Below are 19,196 nucleotides of genomic sequence, written 5' to 3' on the forward strand. Positions count from 1 at the left end.
GTTTTATTTATTGAATTTAAACTTATCTGTATGGCTTTATGTAGGCTATTTACAGTATATTAATTTTAAAAAAGTGCCTATTAATGATTAACTAAAATGTGATAAATGTGTAATTGATTAAGGGTATAATAATTACATAATTATATCTAAATTATTCTTATTTTTATTAATATTAATAAGCATCGCTAAAAGCCAGACACTTTAGTCTTTAAAAACCATTTGCTATGTAGTGACCTTTAATTTGGAGCAGAAACAGGGGGAGTGACTTTATTGCATCAGAGGTGTGTAACTTTACTCACAGCTGATTTGTCCAACTTGAGTTTGAGCTCTCTAATCCAGAACAAAACCTGCCCTGGAGCATGTTAGCCGTGGAGCGTAAGTTACTATGGAGAGGAACACAGCTAAAAGCCAAACCACTTTAATGGTGCCTAAAACCCAGGATTGGCACAAACTAAGCTTAAACAAATCTGGCTAGCCAGCTAAACCGACTTCATGGTACAGGCCCCTGGGTGTGCTGTGTTCTGAGCGTGTTCGTTGTGTTTCTCCTGGGTGTTTGCTGCCATGCTGTGTGTGACTATTGTTGGTCTTTGATTGGGTTTTCTTGTTTTCCACTGTGTTTTACCTCCAGGACTCTTCCAGGCGGGAATTTGTTAATACCTTTGGCTTCTGCTCCCTCTCCCGAGTACACTGTACGTGCAACGCTTTCTTGTGGATTATTTCCTTGTGGAGTCGGATTCTTCTTCTGTCTACGAGTCTCATTTTTAGACTGGGGCTGACAACACCTTGAACTTGGTACTGTACACTTCTGTGAACAATTTATGTTTTTTCCTCTGCTCTTTGGTGTGTCTCGTTTTTAGACAAGATCCGTTTGGGCAATTATGGTGCTCCTCACCGTTCTGGACTGTGCATCAACATCTGAGTTCCTGAGACTCGTTGTGGATTTTGACTCTTTCTCTCTCTTTCTCGCTGTTTATTTTAATAAACTTTTACTTGCATAAGATCCCCTCCATCTCTGTCCTCACACATGCGTTTCTCTTTGTTCTGTTGCTCAAAATTTTCTTTGTCTTTAGTAAGCTGCTCCATGTGTTCATCTAAACATTTTAGTTTTTCGTTAATCATTTTCTCTGATTCCGTCAGGCACTGCTCAGCGTGCTCTATATGTTCCCTGATTTGTTTGTAATTGGAGCACGTGTCAGTGTTGGGATCTACGTTTGCATCCAAAATGGATTTGCAGATGTGACAGAGTGAGATGATTCCCTCATGTAGAGTCCCAGAAACTGCCTCCATTGCCTGCCGATCCATTACACTGCAAGTGTGAAGATGGAAAGAGAAAATATAAATAACACACCATTCAAACAATAAGAGAGGGGGGGAAAAAAAGCAGTATAGATATAATATTTTATACAGGTACAGTAATATGGCAATAGGTTAAGGGGGGGGGGGGGGGGGTGAAATGCTGTTTCATGCATACTGAGCTTTTTACACTGTTAAAGACTTGGATCCCCAATATAATAAAACTAAAGACTTTTCGGAAATATGAAGGATGCAATACTACTCTATAGGTACTCAAGATTGACATGAGATTGACTGAAACTGAGTGTTTCACCCCCCCTTTAAGTTATCCTAGTTTCTCTCTACATTCATGCAAAATAGTTAAAATATCAATATATTCTTCTGGTCATATATGCTGTTAAGTGGAAGCAAAAATGAGTGAAGTAATTGTCTCTGTAATTTTAATCCTCAAGGTACAATGCAACACGATCTGTAAAAAAATTAAAATACCAGTAGCCTACACATTCATGGGAAAATGCAAAATGTGTGTCCTGATGCCGTGAGCATGTTAATCATTATTTTTGTGCGAGCGGTTTGGGCATTTATTTATCCAGTTCACCAAAACTCTCAACTGCGCGCATATCCCCAGAACTCTACTGCGCATACGTATGTGACGTCATCAAATTGTGAATGAAACCACTGCGCATGCGCGTCCAGTACGTGTTGGATCTGATCCAGCTACGTCATCGTGCTACAGGCTGCAGCGAGGACTTCTTGGAAGATATGCGTGACCGAAAACTCATGAGAGCAGATGAGAAAATGCTGCCGTATCAGTCAGATTCATTCCACTAATGAGATGCAAGCACCTGAGGTGTGAAACCTCAGATGTCGCTTGATTTCAGGTGTCCTGTGTTTTTCCATATATAAACCAAAGGTTTACCACAAGTCAGCCTTTCTCACTTTGTGCCATAGCTCAAACACATATGGCCCTCATGTGTACATTGTTATCTGGGCCATATACCTCAAAATGAGATGTGAACCAAGAAAACATTTCCAGCCGATTTTTAAGTTATGGCATTCTGGCCCATATCTGTTCAGCCATGCCATATCTGGGACATATGTGCCAGATAATACCCACATGTGGCCCAGACATGGAGACTGCGGGGTGGAGCGTGGAATGCGTGGATCGCATGCCAAATTTCATTGGCTCGGTTTTACACACTCAAAGTAGGATTGGTCTCTAAATCAGATCCCAATTTGTCGGTCTAAGTCCAATGTACGTCGAACGTGACCGACTGAAAGGGAATCAAATTTGCGTTGATTGCATTGTGCTATTGAATGGAAATATATATATTTTTTAATGCTCTAAAATATTTTTCTTTTCTTCACCAAACACCAGGATATGGTTCATCCTGAGATCAACAGATCTACCTCTGGCTCACCATCATCTCCACACCTGTGTCCCATCTGGCAGTCTAAACCAACTGTCATGCACCTTGTCCATTACAAATGTTATATATTTTTGTTTTAATGGAGCTAATTAAAAATCTTTATTTTAGACTGGTATTGTGTAGAGGCTTTTATATTGTGAAAAACGCCAGAACTATCCCCCCAAGGGATAACATCTACAAGGATTTTCTTTGCCAGTGTCACCTTTGACTTGCTCATTGGAGTTTGTAAACATAGTTATTCGGAAAAAGACGGGAAAAAATTGCTAGGAGTGTATTGAACATAGCTGTGAATCTCCCCTTATAGACCATGGTATAAACTGAACTGTTACTCCAATCACAAAGCTGTAATATTACACTTGGTATTCTAAGCAGCAGTTTGGCATGGTAAATTAAAGAGTAATTTATTATGCGCTGCAAAATATGACTGACAAAAATGTAAACCACACCTATAACTATAATCAAGTAAAATAGCAGTTGGCATGAAAGGAACCCTCAAATGTGGAATATATATATATATATATATATATATATATATATATATATATATATATATATATATATATATAATATATATATATATATATACACATATTTTTTCCCCCTATTAGAGGTATCAATTTAAGTGTAGGTGCCCTTGGCTTGGCTTGGCTTGGAAGAGCCAACTTACTGATATTGTACTTAAACTATTATTTAAAACTTTAAACTAATCAAACTAAGAAGACATTACAAAACATCTATCTAGGAGTCTGTGTGTGTGTGTGTGTGTGTGTGTGTGTGTGTGTGTGTGTGTGTGTGTGTGTGTGTGTGTGTGTGCGCGCGCGCGTGTGTGAGAGAGAGTGAGAGGGGGGGGGGGGGGATCTCAGAGTGTGTGTGTCTTTGTCATAATTCAAATTTTGACAGTTGGAGAGGCTCCATTAGCTGCCATTCTATTTCTATGAACTATTTCTAATCGACTGAAACTAACTCATCTTCCATTCTTTATATTTTTTTTAACATTGCCTATATTTTACCATAGTACCCAGCATTAATAAGGCGTTTAAGTGATAAAACGCAATAATTGTTCCACTAATTATAACGTTTTTCGAGGCTGATTTAGATGTGAACTCAACGTAGGCTTGGCTATAGCATAAATCCGAAACTGAAACTGCAATCACAGAAATCCCTATCACAGAAATCCCCCAGTTTTCCCTGGCTAAACAAGTGACCCTGGTTGGGAGGTGGTCGGTAATCGGTGTGAAAGCAAAAGTAGCAAAGCATTTGGGGGAAACTTGGGGATTTTTTTCCATGTTGACCAGCCTATAAAGATTCGCGCTTTCATCCATTCCACCAGGCACCAGACCGTTAACGGACCTTTGAAGCATCTGGCAATTCGACAGGTAACGTTAGGCTAAGGCAACTAGGTTATTTTACCCAGAGCAATTAAACTGAAGTGCATGCGTTGTTATTCAAAACTTGTTATCATTATTCAAATAATTATAGCTAACCTTGGGCTAGTTAAAAAAAATTAAATAGCCTAACGCAAGGACAAAGAATTGAGACCAAAACTTTGTAAATGCGCATCTGCGCTATTTAAAGTTATTCTAATAACAACTAGGCCTACATTTTTAATGCATTCTTTAAAAAAAGGGGATCGCATGGCCGTCGGAATAAAGTATGTGGGTGGCTATTTATAGTAGGCCTAAAATGCGAGAAAAGAACATTTCCTTTCGTTCAGTCACTCCAACGTAACGTCAGTGACTGACGAATGGGGGTTTCGCCTAGAAGCCAATCATCTTCGAGATCTTAGAAAACGCCCAATGGCAGTGCCAATGCGATGGGCATGCGAAATTTGCATGCGTAACTCCGCCTACCCACCTGGGTATACACTCTAAAAACTCCAATTAATAAAATGTTGGAAGAGCAAAAAAATATATGTTGAACTAATTTTCTTACTTGTGCTTAGTTAGACTAATTATATTAAGTCTGCAGAAATATATTTGAAAAACATTAAATGAATTGATATTTTCAAATCCAGTTAACATTTAGAATGGCAAATGTTGACTGGACTAAAAAACGCGAATCCAGTCAACATTTTATAAAAGTAGGCCTAGGCTATATGGCCAACACAATATTTTAATATGATAAATAGATTTTTGTTTGTGCTGTTGAAATGGGCTGTTAGAAACATTTGATAAAATAGCCTATATCAGAACAATATTTGTGAAATTAGATGTATTTTCGATGTCTTGTTTATGATGGTAGGCCCTATCTGCATTATAATGAGAAGATGGATCCTACAACACTTACATATTACATATTTAATATACATATATAATTCATGAACATATGTAGTTAATTGTGGCATTTAATCTGCCCAATTTTAATGAATACGTACAAGAGCTTGTTTGACTACGCGAAAGGATCTGTATTGCTCGTTTGATTTCGCGGAAGCATCTCTGGAGTAGTTTGATCCGCGGAAGGATACAGATCAAAGGACTTCGCGAGTTTCACCCATTTTTTTACAGTCTATGGTTTCACCGAGAGGCAGCAGCAGCAATTTTGAGGATGCAGTTCACGCGTCAGGTAAGTGTTAATGATTAAATTGCAGACAAATATGTCGAACATATTAGGCTTGTGTGGATATTTAACGTTAGAAGTGAAGTGAGAAGTAAATATATCCAAGGGAAATAGGGATTATTTAGGCCTAAGTGATGTCTGCGTCAAGTTCACTCCTCATCGAATAAATGATTTACGTTACGTTAATGTGGTCTTTAACCATGTTTAAGTAATAATACATAATTTTGTTTTAAACTATAATACTATATAATGTATTTTAGATTTAATCTCAGCGTGTTGTGTGCAATTTTTGTGTCAGACAAACTTTCTCTCATTAGGCCAAGGTGCTGTGGATTTTTTTATACGTGCAAATTTACTGAAACATGTCAAACGTGTAACTTAATGTAGGCCAAATAATGTACGCTATTTAGGGTTACGTGGTTGTGTTGATTTTTTTCGCGTTCCAACTTTTGAAATTGTCCCGTAAAGTTAAGGGAACAACATAACCATGAATATGATAATGGCGCTCATTTCATCGTCCTCTCAAGTGGGACGAATTCTAAACTTTAGTTTAGTCACACATGCAAGTAAATTCTTAATATTGATAAAATGTATAAAGAATATATATATATATATATATATATATATATATATATATATATATATATATATATATAATTTTTTTTTTTTTTTTTTTTTTTTTATTATTAATTTTTCTCTTTCTTTCTCCAACAGGGTGTGACCAAGATATCCATTGATGCTTTGTCGTTTCTCATCCAAGCCAGTCAGTTCTTCTTAAAGGGATAGTTAACCCAAAAATGAACATTCTGTCATTTACCCTCATGTTATTACAAACCTGTATGAGTTTCTTTGTTCTGCTGAACACAAAATAAGATATTTGGAAGAATGTTTGTAACCAAGCAGATGGAGCAACCATTCACTACCATAGCAGGGGGGAAAATACTATGGTAGTAAATGGTTGCTCCATCTGCTTGGTTACAAACATTCTTCCAAATATCTTATTTTGTGTTCAGCAGAACAAAGAAAATTATACAGTATATATGAACAACATGAGGGCGAATAAATGAGGACAGAATTTTCATTTTTGGTGAACTATCCCTTTTCCAGCTGAAACACTGACAAGTAGCAAGAATGCTCCACTGAATCTACTTTGACTGTGTGTGTATTTTCAAAACTAAAGGTGCATTAAAGACATTAAAGAAAAGTGACAAGGGCTTTGGTCATTTTTTTAATATTTAAAGAAATTTGAAATTAATTCTTATGAAAATGTATTGTTTGTATGCCAAATTTTATAAATGCAGATGATACAATGTGCTTTAATTTGTTTTTATCCTCACTATAACATGTAACTAGTTCCACCACTGCAATTTCTAGTAAGAATTAAAACCATTTAAAAATGAAACCCCTAATTAAATCGTTTTAGTTGAATTAATTATAAAAAAGGGTTGAGTAAACGTACATTTTAAAGTTGAAGTCAAGTTTGAGCCAACTAAAAATTATTAATTCAATTAACTTTAAAAATAATTGAGCAAACGTACATTTTAATGTTGAAGTCAAGTTTGAGCCAATTAAAAAATATTAATTGAGGTAACAATTTCTAGAACGAAATTGAGTGAACATAAAATATCTGTGGAACTAGTTACTAAATAATAATTAGTTGAAAGCACTAGAAATTTTTTACAGTGTATAAGGAAGTAGTTGGCATGAATCGCATTATGTTTCTGCTTCGGAGCCAAGAGCATCTCTTCACTCCTGCAAGCCTGAATTCTGAAGTCCTCTCTTCAGTCTTCGAGACGAGCGGTTCTCCAGGGTGTTGGTGTTCGGCGCGTTCCAGCGATCTCACATTGCCTGCCTGCTGATCTGTGCAGTGATCTGCAACAGCTGTGTGTGTTTTCCTTGGGCGCTTCGACACTCTGCAGAGCTTCCTCTCACAAAAAGAGCTTGCGTGTGGCACGTCTTTTTCAAGACGGTTTGCCCGCGCACTTCCGGGTGCGGTCGATATCTGTTGCTGTCTTTGGGACGCATTCACTGCTCGACGTGTTTGGGCCCGGCACGTTCGGACAGTGTTTGTGGATGTGCTGTGTTCCCTCTGCGGGAACATGACCATCGCGATGTTGTGGTCAAGACTCAATGATCTCTGTAAAGAGAGAGAGTCCCCTCTGCCACACCCCGATCTACCATCTCCGAGAGAGGTGGTACTTTGGCTGGTGGGCAGGGTGACCTGAGGGCGGTGCTGTGGTATTAAGAACCCCGACGATCATTCCTCGGGCCACTCCCGCCCTCTTGCACATCACTTCCAGCGAGTGTTGGACTGAAGCAGCGGGACCGTCTGCTGACGCCCTGTTCGTTTCGTTCATACTCCAGATAGCGGCGAGAGGTCGATTGCCGCATCTCAAGGTGGGCTGGAGTCCTTTGGGGATGACGATTCGGCTATGCTCCGCCTCCGGGTGTGGTAGCACTGTAGAATCTGACCTAGAGTTGACAGCCATGTTATCTCGGGCAGCCGCGAGCCTCGGGCTGGTGTGAATCTCCACCCTGTCACGAGTGCTCGCGGTTGGGCGATTGGTTTTTGGGGGTGGCACCCAACAGCTGCGGGCCCCGCCCCCAATGCCATTTCGCTCCTGAGATACATGAGGAGTCCACGCGGTCCGGGAGATCTCCGGGTCTTCCCGCGACCGTTCGGTGGCCTCCTCCGCCTTCTCTGCCCTCGAGGGGTCACGGCCTAAGGGTACACTGGGGTCCCTCCCCCTCAGTCAGGTGCTCTGTTGCGCACTACGGTGTCCACTGAGTGCTTTGACCTGACGCGGTGAGGCTATCCTTAGCGCCCTCCCAAGCCTGTTAGCTCGTCTACTTCGGTGGCGTAGTCCAGCAGTGCTATGGGGTAAGCTGCCGCCCCGATGCGTATGCACGAGGACAGAGCTGATCCAGGGCTTACTAACTGCGTGCCGCCACCGATCCCGCCCAGCGTGGCGTAGGTGACCACACGCCCCCTGGGTCAGGAGATGTCCACAGCTGTGGTCTGGGAAAGACAATTGGCCTTACTTGGTCGATGTGGGAAGGCCGTGAAGGGGGGGGGGGGGATTTTGAAATCCACTGCCGCTTCAATATACCTGTATATATTTATATCCTAATTAACTTCATAATCAAAACTTTAATCAATATTTATCCTATATTACTATATTATTATAATGATTCTATCCAGTTATGATTTTGCTTTGTTTCTTGTTTTCTAAAGTGTGTATTTGGTCTCTGAGGAGTAACTGAGGGTCTGGCCTAGAGATGTGTGATGTGTCACTAAACACTGGCAACAAGGTTATGTGTTTGGATTTGAGGTATCACACACCCCTAACATGTCAGGAGTGCAGTAACAGCGTTTGCTCACTTAGCCCGGCTTCCAGATATGAAATATGGATTTGTTTTTAATTTAATTTATTATGTTTTATTCCTTTTATATTTCCTTTTACTGAAACAATAAAAAGTCAAGATGAATATTGCCTGTACTTTTGTGTGTCCCTCTCACTAAAAGAAAGCACATGTTATCAGTATTATTTGGTAAGAACTAGTTAGAACTGGAGCTTAATCAGCTCCAACCTTGGAGAGACTGTGTATCTGTGTATTTGCGCAATATTCTGTTACAGATCAGAATGGTGTTCAATGGGCACCCTAAGAGATGGGTGGACTTGTTGTTCTGGGCAAGCTGGCGTCTGCTCCAGATCTGGAAGGTCACTACGGGCCTAATTCTGGGTGAAAGCATCAACAAGTGACATGTCAGTGGAAACGTGCATCAGATTAACTGACTCGAGTGGAAATTTACCATGACTGTGCATTGTCTCTGAGCCAATCAGAACCATCCACATCGCAGTAATGACATGGATAAGACCTTGAAAATGGTATAACTGTTGGGACAATTGTATGTACGATAGGCAACGAGACGGAGGCAACGAGACGGTGAGAGAGGGAGCGCGGCCTACGAACTCCTTGTGAGACTTGAAGCTGGCTTCTGCTTTTGAAACTGCAAACTATTCTTATGTAAATTTTTATTTTATTTAATTGGAATCCTGACTCTGTCTTCATTTCTTCACTCCTGGGTCATAAGCTGTTAACCCCTAACAGCTGAGTAAGCCCGCCTCCTCAGCTTGCCCATATCCCAGGCTGGCCTTATCGGCGGCACGGTCGAGGACTGCGCCCAACAGTTCTTGGCCGTCCCCAGAGGCAGACTGAGGCCTTCTGCCCCGGCGGCCCGCTGCTGCACCTAAGCGCCGCCGGCACAGTTGCCTCAGCCTCCTCGCCGCCAGGGCGAGCTCCTGCGACCCCCTCCCGCGTGGCCACAGCAGCAGCCTCACCCTGGCCACGCCGCGGAGCGCGCTGCAGGAAGCCGTCCCAGTCCACGCCAGCCCCGCAGCCTGCAGAACACTAGGCTAGCGGCGCTCCGGGCGCGGACAGCTCTGGGATGGGCAGTTCTTTTCAGGGGACGGTGGCAGGTCCGCCCCTTCTCCCGGTGGAGGGCCGGGGGAGAATCCTTTGTCCAGCTGTTGACCCACGGGTCAGCAGCACCCTTTGTAAAGAAAGAACTGATTAACCCATCCCTGAGCACCCAGAGACCGGTGACGGCAGTGTGCGCCGCCCCCGGGCCACGCCGCTCTCGTCCCTCTCTGTCGCCAGCCCCCTCTCAGAGCAGACCCCAGTGGAACGCGAGTCCTTCCCTGGTCTCCTCTGTCAGGGCACAGCCGCTTGCCCCACCGAGGGTACGCCGGTGCTCCGCGTGACCCCGTTGGTACACTCCCTGGGAGCGTGGCTACAGCTGCCGGGACTGTCCCGCTGGGTCGCTTACCGGCGTGCGCGCGCGCGCAGTCACTGCTGACTTGCCTCAGGCAGATAGAGAGCAAGAGTGCGGTTCCACTGAAACTGTTTCAGAGGCTCCTGGGGCATATGGCATCTGCAGCCGCGGTGACGCCGCTCGGATTGCTTCATATGAGACCGCTTCGGCACTGGCTTCGCGATCGAGTCCCGAGATGGGCATGGCAGTCTGGCACGCTCTGGGTCCCTGTGACTCGGGCCTGCAGACAGACACTCACCCAGTGGTCGAACCTCAGCTTTCTACGGGCAGGTGTGCCCTTAGAACGAGTTTCCCGGCATGTTGTTGTGTCTACAGATGTGTCCACCACGGGTTGGGGTGCCATGTGCAATGGACATGCAGCTGCCGGCTCTTGGTCAGAGAGCCAGAGCCGCCTGCATATCAATTGCCTCGAGTTAATGGCAGTACGGTTCGCCCTGCACCGCTTCCTAGCGTTGGTGAAGGGTCAACATGTACACATGTACGGTCAACACAGCCGTAGTAGCGTACATCAACCGCCAGGGCGGTCTACGCTCCCGCCGCATGTCTTAACTCGCCCACCATCTCGTTTTATGGAGTCAGAAGCGCCTGAGGTCCCTTCGTGCTATCCATATCCCTGGGATCCTGAACCGTGCAGCCGACGAGCTCTCACGGGTTCAGCCAATCCCTGGGGAGTGGAGACTCCATCCCCAGTCGGTCCAGCTGATCTGGGATCAGTTCGGGGACGCACAGGTAGATCTGTTTGCCTCCCACGACTCGTCCCATTGCAGCCTGTACTATTCCCTGACCGAGGGCACGCTCTGCACGGATGCACTGGCGCACAGCTGGCCGCAGGGCCTACGCAAGTATGCGTTTCCCCCAGTGAGCCTTCTTGCACGTGTTCTGTGCAAGGTCAGGGAGGACAAGGAGCAGGTCATCTTGGTCGCCCCATACTGGCACGGCCGGACCTGGTTCCCAGAACTAGCTCTCCTTGCGACAGCCCCTCCCTGGCCGATTCCTCTGAGACAGGATCTACTCTCTCAGAGACGGGGCACCCTGTGGCACCCGCGTCCCGATCTTTGGAACCTCCACGTGTGGCTCCTGGAAGGGACGCGGCAGGTTTGAGTACCCTACCACCTCCGGTGGTGGCTACCATCACTTCCGCTCGGGCCGAGTCCACGAGACAGGCCTATGTGTTAAGTGGAACCTCTTCGTCAATTGGTGCTCTTCTCGCCAAGAAGACCCCTGGAAGTGCCCGATCGGGTCTGTGCTCTCTTCCTCCAAGAAGGGTTGGATCGAAGGCTGTCTCCATCCACCCTGAAGGTTTATGTGGCCGCTATCGCCGCCTATCATGACCTCTTGGACAGGAAAACGGTAAGTAAGCACGACCTGGTCATCAGGTTCCTGAGGGGTGCGAGGAGACTACATCCTCCTCGTGCTCTTCTCGTACCCTCTTGGGACCTCTCAGTAGTTCTAAGTGCTTTGCAGAGGGCCCCATTTGAGCCTTTGCGGTCAGTAGATGTTAAGTTCTTGTCTATGAAGACAGCCTCCATCAAGAGGGTAGGGGACCTGCAGGCATTTTCGGTTGACGAAACGTGCCTGAAATTCGGGCCGGCTGACTCTCACGTGATCCTGAGACCCCGGCCTGGATATGTGCCCAAGGTTCCCACCACTCCGTTCAGAGACCAGGTGGTGAACCTGCAAGCGCTGCCTTGGAGAGGCAGACTCAGCCTTGGCATTGCTCTGTCCAGTACGCGCCCTTCGCGCTTACGTAGACAGGACGCAGTGTTTCAGGACCTCAGACCAGCTCTTTGTCTGTTATGGTGGGAAGCTGAAAGGGAAGGCTCTCTCAAAGCAAAGGCTGTCTCACTGGGTAGTGGACACCATTGTTTTGGCTTACCAGCAGCAGGGACGTCCATGTCCCCTTGGGGTCAGGGCCCATTCCACTCGGAGTGTGGCCTCCTCTTGGGCATTAGCACATGGCGCTCCACTGACAGAGCCTGATATCCGACTATGTACTCGCCTCTACTAGTGGCCGGTAAGGATTGGCTCAGGTGTCTTCGCTTGCTCGCCATTCCACTCCACGGACTGGATAAGTGCGATATTCTTCTCAGGTGAGCTCCCCGAGAGCCCTGAGCTCCTCCAGCACTGACGACGCCGACGCCAGTAAGTCTGCCCTTAGCCCAGACACTTGTGTCTGGCCAGGTGCCCCATGTGCATGGTTCCCCTCCGGCGACCCCCACATGTGTATTTCCACCGTAAGCCTCCCTGAGCAGGTGTTTTCCCTTGGCAACCTTGCCACCCCCTGGGGTTAAAAATCCACCTGCGGCTGGTACCCCAGTGATCTTCCGTATGCAGCCCCCCGGGTCATATGTGTATTCCTAAGTCCTCCCTACGGGTAGGCATCTTGGCGCATATCTCCTCCTGGAATATGCCTCCCAGTGTACCTTGGTATTCCTGCATTAAGTAGAGGCCTTTGACCGTCCTAACTTGCATCAGGGTTCTCACGCTTGCGCAGGGCACTGGAAGACAGCCGAGTGGCGTTATTGCATTGGGACCCCCATTCGTCAGTCACTGACGTTACGTTGGAGTGACTGAACGAAAGGGAACGTCTCGGAGGAAACGGAGGAAACGCCTGAGGAGGAAACGGAGACGTAACGTCCCGCTGCCACTTCCGCTGTACCGCTGGAACGGCCGAGAGTTCAGTCTTGGCTCCTCAGCAGGTAACATAATGAGATTCATGCCAGCTACTTCCTTATATACCCAGGTGGGTAGACGGAGTTACGCATGCAAATTTCGCATGCCCATGGCATTGGCACTGCCATTGGGCGTTTTCTAAGATCTCGAAGATGATTGGCGTCTAGGCGAAACCCCCATTCGTCAGTCACTGACGTTACGTCTCCGTTCCCTCCTCAGGGAACGAGGGTTACATACGTAACCGAGACGTTTCAGTGCATGTGTATGGAATGATTTTGTGCCATAATTAAACAAACAAATCCAGCATTTTGCAAACAAACACGATCTGCTTTGCAAAGGAAACCTCGACTTGCAAATAAACAGAAAGCGATGTGCAAATACAGCAAACAGTTTGAGCGAAAACGCAGAGGAGTAACAAATAGGCCCACATCTATTGTGTTTTGCAAATAAATGAGTGCGCATACTGTGGTGTGACAGGCAGCGGGGCGAGGGACCGCGAGAGCGGGCCGGTGATTTACGTTCACGAGTGCCAGCTGCGTGGCACACCGGTCTCGTCTCGCGGCCATGTGGCGGGAGCATATAAGGAGGAGCAAGAGCTGCGGAAGATGAGAGAGGACCAGGCCTGGAATTTTATGTTATGTTTTGGTTTTGTGTTATTATGTGTTTGTGGGCAGTCGTCCGTGAGGGGCTGCCCACGTATTATTTTGTGTGTGTTTGTGGGCAGTCGTCCGTGAGGGGCTGCCCGCGGTTTTACTTTCATTTTGTTTATTTATTTTGAATAAATGTTTGTTGAGCGTTCGCCGGTTCCCGCCTCCTTCCTTCCCATCTACGAACCTCGTTACACATACATATTTCACAAATAAATAGAAACCATCCTACAGATTGCATGTAACCTTTGAACAAATGCCAAATCTAGTCCACACAAATGCATAGGTCTACATGTCATTACAATCTCTCAGCTTAATTTTCTCACAAATGCAGTTGGAGGAGATTTTCTCACAAATGCAGTTGAGCAACTTCCTCTACCAGAACAGCAGATAGCGCTTTGGGTCAATATAAGATTTTCAAACATGTTTTCAGCTGACGAAAATGACCGGTGAACAGGATGCAGTATTTCTGTCTTACTGTATCTATTATTAATCTTTTTGAGATTTTCACTGACGTCAACCCTATTTCATAAAAACAAAAACATAAAATATAAAGATATTATTATGACCGATAAGTGCAAAATCAGTAGTGACATGGCTGAAAACATTTGCAACAAAAATGCAACAATATGTATTGTGGATTAAAGTTTAGATTAAATATGGTAAATTCTGATAAAATAAAATATAGTCGGCTATTATAAGCAGAATGGTGAATATTTATTTTTCTGTAGTCACAATTTCATGTGCATGGGGGAGAAGGACCAAGCCCAGCCTAGCTGACCTCTGATGCAATATCAAATTTAGTGCTTTAATGAAAGTAATAAGTAATAATTAAAAACTATACCATTTTAACTATTTTGGATTTGTTCAAAGTATTGTGTGTGTATTGTACTGCAGGGCCGTAACCACCATAGATATTGAGGGGGACAAGTGAATTTTGTTCACTTGTTTTTGTTGTCGTCGTCTGATTTATTACTAGTATGGGAAGGTGTATTTAATGCTAAAACATTTTTGATAATTATGCAGTATTATGAAAGAAGTATCTTATGCTCATTGAGCCTGCATTTATTTGATCAAAAACAGCAATTAAAATAATGGTTTCCTTTTTTAATACTTTAAAATATAATTTATCCATGTGGTCAAAAGCTGAATTTATCATCATTACTCTAGTCTTCAGTGTCACATGATCCTTCAGAAATAATTCTAAAGTGATGATTTAATGACTTTAGTTGAAACAGTTGTGCTGCTTAATATTTTTATAACCTGGTGTGAAGAACATCATGTAAGAATATTTCACAATATTAGGTTACTGCTTTTTTCTGTATATTTGATTAAATAAATGCAGGCTTGATGAGCGCATATATATATAGATCTGTTTTTCTTTTTTTCTTTTTACATATATATTTTTTTAAATCTTGTTTTTAATTTTTATTTTTACATATTGCCCCTTTTTTACATTTGAGCCCCTGCCACTGAAGAACTCTGCACGTCCCTGCTCTCTCTCTAGATTTGTTCTCCGAGTCTCGGGAGGGGAAAATCGGGCATAAATCGGCCTAAATTAGTGTGAGCCAGGCATAAGCAGGACGTTTATGAATGGTTGGTTAATGTAATGCCACTTTGATCTGTCTTTACAGTTACTGTAATTTTACAGTAACAGACACCGTTATAACCATCTACATAATTAAGCTTAAGGGTTAGTTCACCCAAAAATGAAAATTATTTCATTAATTACACACCCTCATGTCGTTGGACACCTGTAACACCTTCGTTCATCTTCAGAACACAAATGAAGATATTTTTGTTGAAAGCTGATGGCTGAGAAAGGCTTCAGAAAGGCCTCCATTGGCATTCAGTACATTCCCACTCACAAGACCTATAAAGGCACTAAAAACATCGATACAAAGTCCATCTCACTACAGTGGCTGTACAATAATTTTATAATGCGATGAAAATTGTTTTTGTGCGCAAAAAAAAAAATCTAAATAATGACATTCCCCCATCTATTGTTATTTGTGGATAACAATAGTTTTGTTTGGAATAAAGCTACAATAATACCCCCATATAAGAACAGAACACCACAATCACTTAGAAGCCATTCTGCTCCAGCGTACAACAATGGCGGACTGTGCTGATGACAGAGCTCACTCAGGGCGGGTCTGAGATGAAACACTGCTTGTCTATCAACAGTCGTGGGAGGGGCGTCCAACTGTGTGACGTCACACGGTCGAACGGCTCGATTTGAGAAAGGAGAAAACATATAAGAAGACTTAAAAAAACACTGGCTGTATTTTTATATAGGATTGTTGTGTACAGGCACTGCCAACACCATTTTCATTCAATCAGCTTGTAAAAGTGCATGTACCATTATATGACCTCTTTAATGATTCCATTATTTCATATTTCTAAACATGCAACATTACAAATATTATGCCATGTATGTTTTTTGCTAGGTTTATGTGTATCCCAGCCACAGCACTAGCCATTATTATTAATGGAAGGAGACATAGGCGTGTTATTCAAGCATTAATTGAATTTAAAAGAGGGAAATGTTTGAATTTGCTTGATTTTGAATTTTATTTAGCTTTTTTTATAATTTCTTTATTTTGGCTTTGAAAATAGGAACTTTATTTAGAAATGCTTTTGAAATAAAAAATGTTTAAACAAAATACATTTTTGAAATTAAGACCATGGCCTTTGTTGTTATTATGTGTACACACAAATAAAAGTAGACCATTTAGTTTGGAGCTCGGAAGCGCTGCACTTTATTTACTATGTCAACAGCGTAGGTAGGAGAATGACATGAATATATGATGATGTCATAAGATATTTGAACTCATGTAATGTGGTTATGTGATTTCTCCTCAGGATAACTGAAAACAGGCTAACTGCAGTAAGTTGTGTAAGGCTATTTTACTCTCCACTAACCAGTTGTTAACTTCTTGCTGAAAAAGCACACTTCTATGGTACTGTCCTTTAGTTTTCGTCAAGCTAATAAAAAACAATCATAAATTCTAATTAAAAATGCATTAATGAATGCTGCAATTTGTGGAATAAAAAAAAGTACAATTTATATCCTTTCTTTCCTTACAAATTTGTCCTTGATTTGAATAGGATTAGAGAAGTCATGGATTCCAAAATGTCAAAGACAACTCAAAGTCTTACCAGTGCTGAGGACATGAGGAATCAAACCAAACTTATAATGCAGCCCTATGCCAACTGGGAAGAGTATCTGACTCCAGCACCTCTGTCCATAGCCATCCTGGGAGAGCTGGTTTTCATCTCCTCCTCAACAGATTTTTCCATCAATAAAAATTCCCCTAAAGATGGATACAAATTCATCAAATACCCTGATTCCTTTCGTGCTTGCCTCATGCAAGTGTGTAACTCTGGTTGGTGGGCATTTAATGAGGCCCATAAGAGCATGGATCAGATCCGCCTCCATACTGCCCAAGTTCCAGATTACATGAAGACAGCTGTGAAGATTCTGTTCAAAGGTGATGATGAAGTTGTCAAAGCACATCTTCCTGATCAGTTAGACAATATCAGAATCATTGCAGATGAATGTCTGAAGTTGTCGGATAAAACTGAAAAACGCTTCACTGATGTCATCAGTATCATCCAAGAGCTGCTAGAAGCGTGTGTGAATGCAGAGCACTTCTATGGGGAAGAGATGGAAGCAATAAAGAAGAAACTAGAAGAGAGCAAACTGAGGGAGAAGTCAGCCCTAGAAACCAAGAAAAGGACTGAGAAGGCAATGAGTGCCATGGAGAGGGAACTGGATGAGGCTCATGAGAGTTACAAGAAAGCCCTGGATTCTCTCCCTACTGGATGGGACATGACTGGTATGGATCTTGTTAGTGGGATAACACAGAGCATTACGGACCTGATGACTGGATTAATATCTGTCATTTCTCACCCAGTGAGAAATATGTGTTCTGCAACGATTAAGATTGCTGATACTTGGAGCAACTTTCAGGAAAGAGATGTGGTTGCTGAAATAAACGCATATAGTAAATCTGGTGAAATTTTAAATTGTGTGGAGAACATCAAGCAACAAATGAATGTGAATAGTGAGGATGATGAGATTGCCTGGACAAATCTGTATGATCAGAAGAACCAATGTACAAAAACAGATTTCATGGCAACACAGTTAAAAAGACTCAGAGAAGATTTAGAGAAAATCCCTGACTGCCCAGCAAATAAAAAAGCTAAAGAGTTATGCAAAGAGGGCATGGGAATATGCAGTCAGCTGGCAAAATATGCTCCGAATGGCAAATGTGACGATGACAAAAGCAAGAAGATAATACACAAGGTCTTGGAATTGGTCAAGTCAGCTCATGTTTTTGATTGCAAAAGCAAAACCATCACAAATTCTCCAGCCATTTCTCCAAAACCACCAATGATGCAAAAAAATGAAAACAGTTCAGAGAACACAAGTGCTTCACAGAGGGCCACAGAGAATGCACGATTCAGCATAGAACAGACCCGAGCTCAGATGAACAAGACAAGAGAGACCTATGAGAAGTGTATGGAGAACCTAGAGAAGAACCAGAAGGAACTAACTGAGATCCTGGTCACTATGAGAAATTGTAAACTGAAAGAGATTGACTTCAAAACTACCACAGAGATGCTGGTCAAAGGAATGGATGCCATGGGGAGAGTGAAGGTGCAGTGGGAGAAGATGGTTCACTTCTTTCAGATGGTTTCCAACATTGTAAAAACCAGCCTGAGTAAAACTCTTACAAACTTTGTCTCAACATCAGAGAAAACACAAGCCCTCTCCTACAATGGAAAGCTCTTCTCAAAAGATCTGCTGTATGTTCAAGCCTTCCAAGCCTGTAACATTGCTAGTCTGGTCCATATGATCTCTGGAACATACACTGATGTTTCCAACAAGTACCTGATGGACCGTGTCAGTTCACTGGGCAAACTGATGGCCATGGATAAAAGTAAGCCAGAATTTGAGCATGAGCGACAACAGCTCCAGAACTCCTGTGATGAGGCACAAAAAGGCATCTTAATGCTTGTCCTGAAGAATAAAGAGGAGTTTGACAAAAAGAGCACTGAAAGACTAGAAAAAATCGATCGAGAGTTGCTTGCCATTCTGCCTGCTGCTCCTCCAGAGCAAATTAAGAGTATTCAAGAGGCTGTTCAAGCCGGATTCAGTGAGGAGGAAGAAGCATCATACTACTGAGAATCTACCAAATAGGAATTGTGCTTGCTATGTACAAGATAGTTAAGATTTAAGCTTTTTCTGTCAAGTAACATGTAATAGTCACGACAGCTCAATTTATCTCCATTTACATTGATACTGAAAATTTAAACACTCTGTCAATTCAAATCAGACTAGCATGACTTAGACAAGATTTAAAAAGCTGAGTTGGGTTTGCATTGTTTTATGTGTTTAAATTAAAATGTCATCATAATATCATATCATAAGAACCTCATAACTAGCTTGCTAGTGATTCTTACTAAAAACATATTTATGCATGATTGCCTGATATTTAATGAAAAGTGGAAGTGAAAGGAAATATGTGCTTTTAATTAAAAAAAAATATTTTCTTTTAAACTTATTTAGAAGAAAATTATCTGGAATGTTTTTGTTTCCTTTCTAATTATTTAGTGTATAATTGTTGCTGCCTGTGTATGATAAATTTGTCCTTAAATGAAGATTACTGTTAATTACATATTAATGCATTGTTTTACGAAACACCTCCTTAGTAAAAATAAACATTACTAGCCTACTACTCTACGGTTGCT

The 19,196-nt window shown here is 42.8% G+C and overlaps 1 protein-coding gene and 1 pseudogene across 3 annotated transcripts; one reads left to right on the forward strand and one right to left on the reverse strand.

Moving 5' to 3' along the window:
- Positions 1 to 19,196, reverse strand: part of LOC137083218 (uncharacterized) — a 34,797-nt pseudogene that overhangs the window by 1,316 nt on the left and 14,285 nt on the right.
- Positions 4,035 to 19,067, forward strand: LOC137083778 (uncharacterized). 3 transcript variants are annotated; one of them, XM_067449717.1, is made up of 3 exons: positions 4,035 to 4,099; positions 16,302 to 16,326; positions 16,548 to 19,067. In XM_067449717.1, the coding sequence occupies exon 3, from the start codon at positions 16,561 to 16,563 to the stop codon at positions 18,628 to 18,630; it is 2,070 nt and encodes a 689-aa protein (XP_067305818.1). In that variant the 5' UTR covers positions 4,035 to 4,099; positions 16,302 to 16,326; positions 16,548 to 16,560; the 3' UTR covers positions 18,631 to 19,067. The 3 variants fall into 3 exon arrangements, with proteins under 3 accessions (XP_067305818.1, XP_067305819.1, XP_067305820.1); XM_067449718.1 differs by having other exon boundaries at positions 4,058 to 4,099; positions 16,302 to 16,335; XM_067449719.1 differs by lacking the exon at positions 4,035 to 4,099 and having other exon boundaries at positions 16,222 to 16,326.

The sequence above is a fragment of the Pseudorasbora parva genome, chromosome 7 (genome assembly GCF_024679245.1).
Source record: "Pseudorasbora parva isolate DD20220531a chromosome 7, ASM2467924v1, whole genome shotgun sequence".
NCBI classification, from domain to species: Eukaryota; Metazoa; Chordata; class Actinopteri; order Cypriniformes; family Gobionidae; genus Pseudorasbora; species Pseudorasbora parva.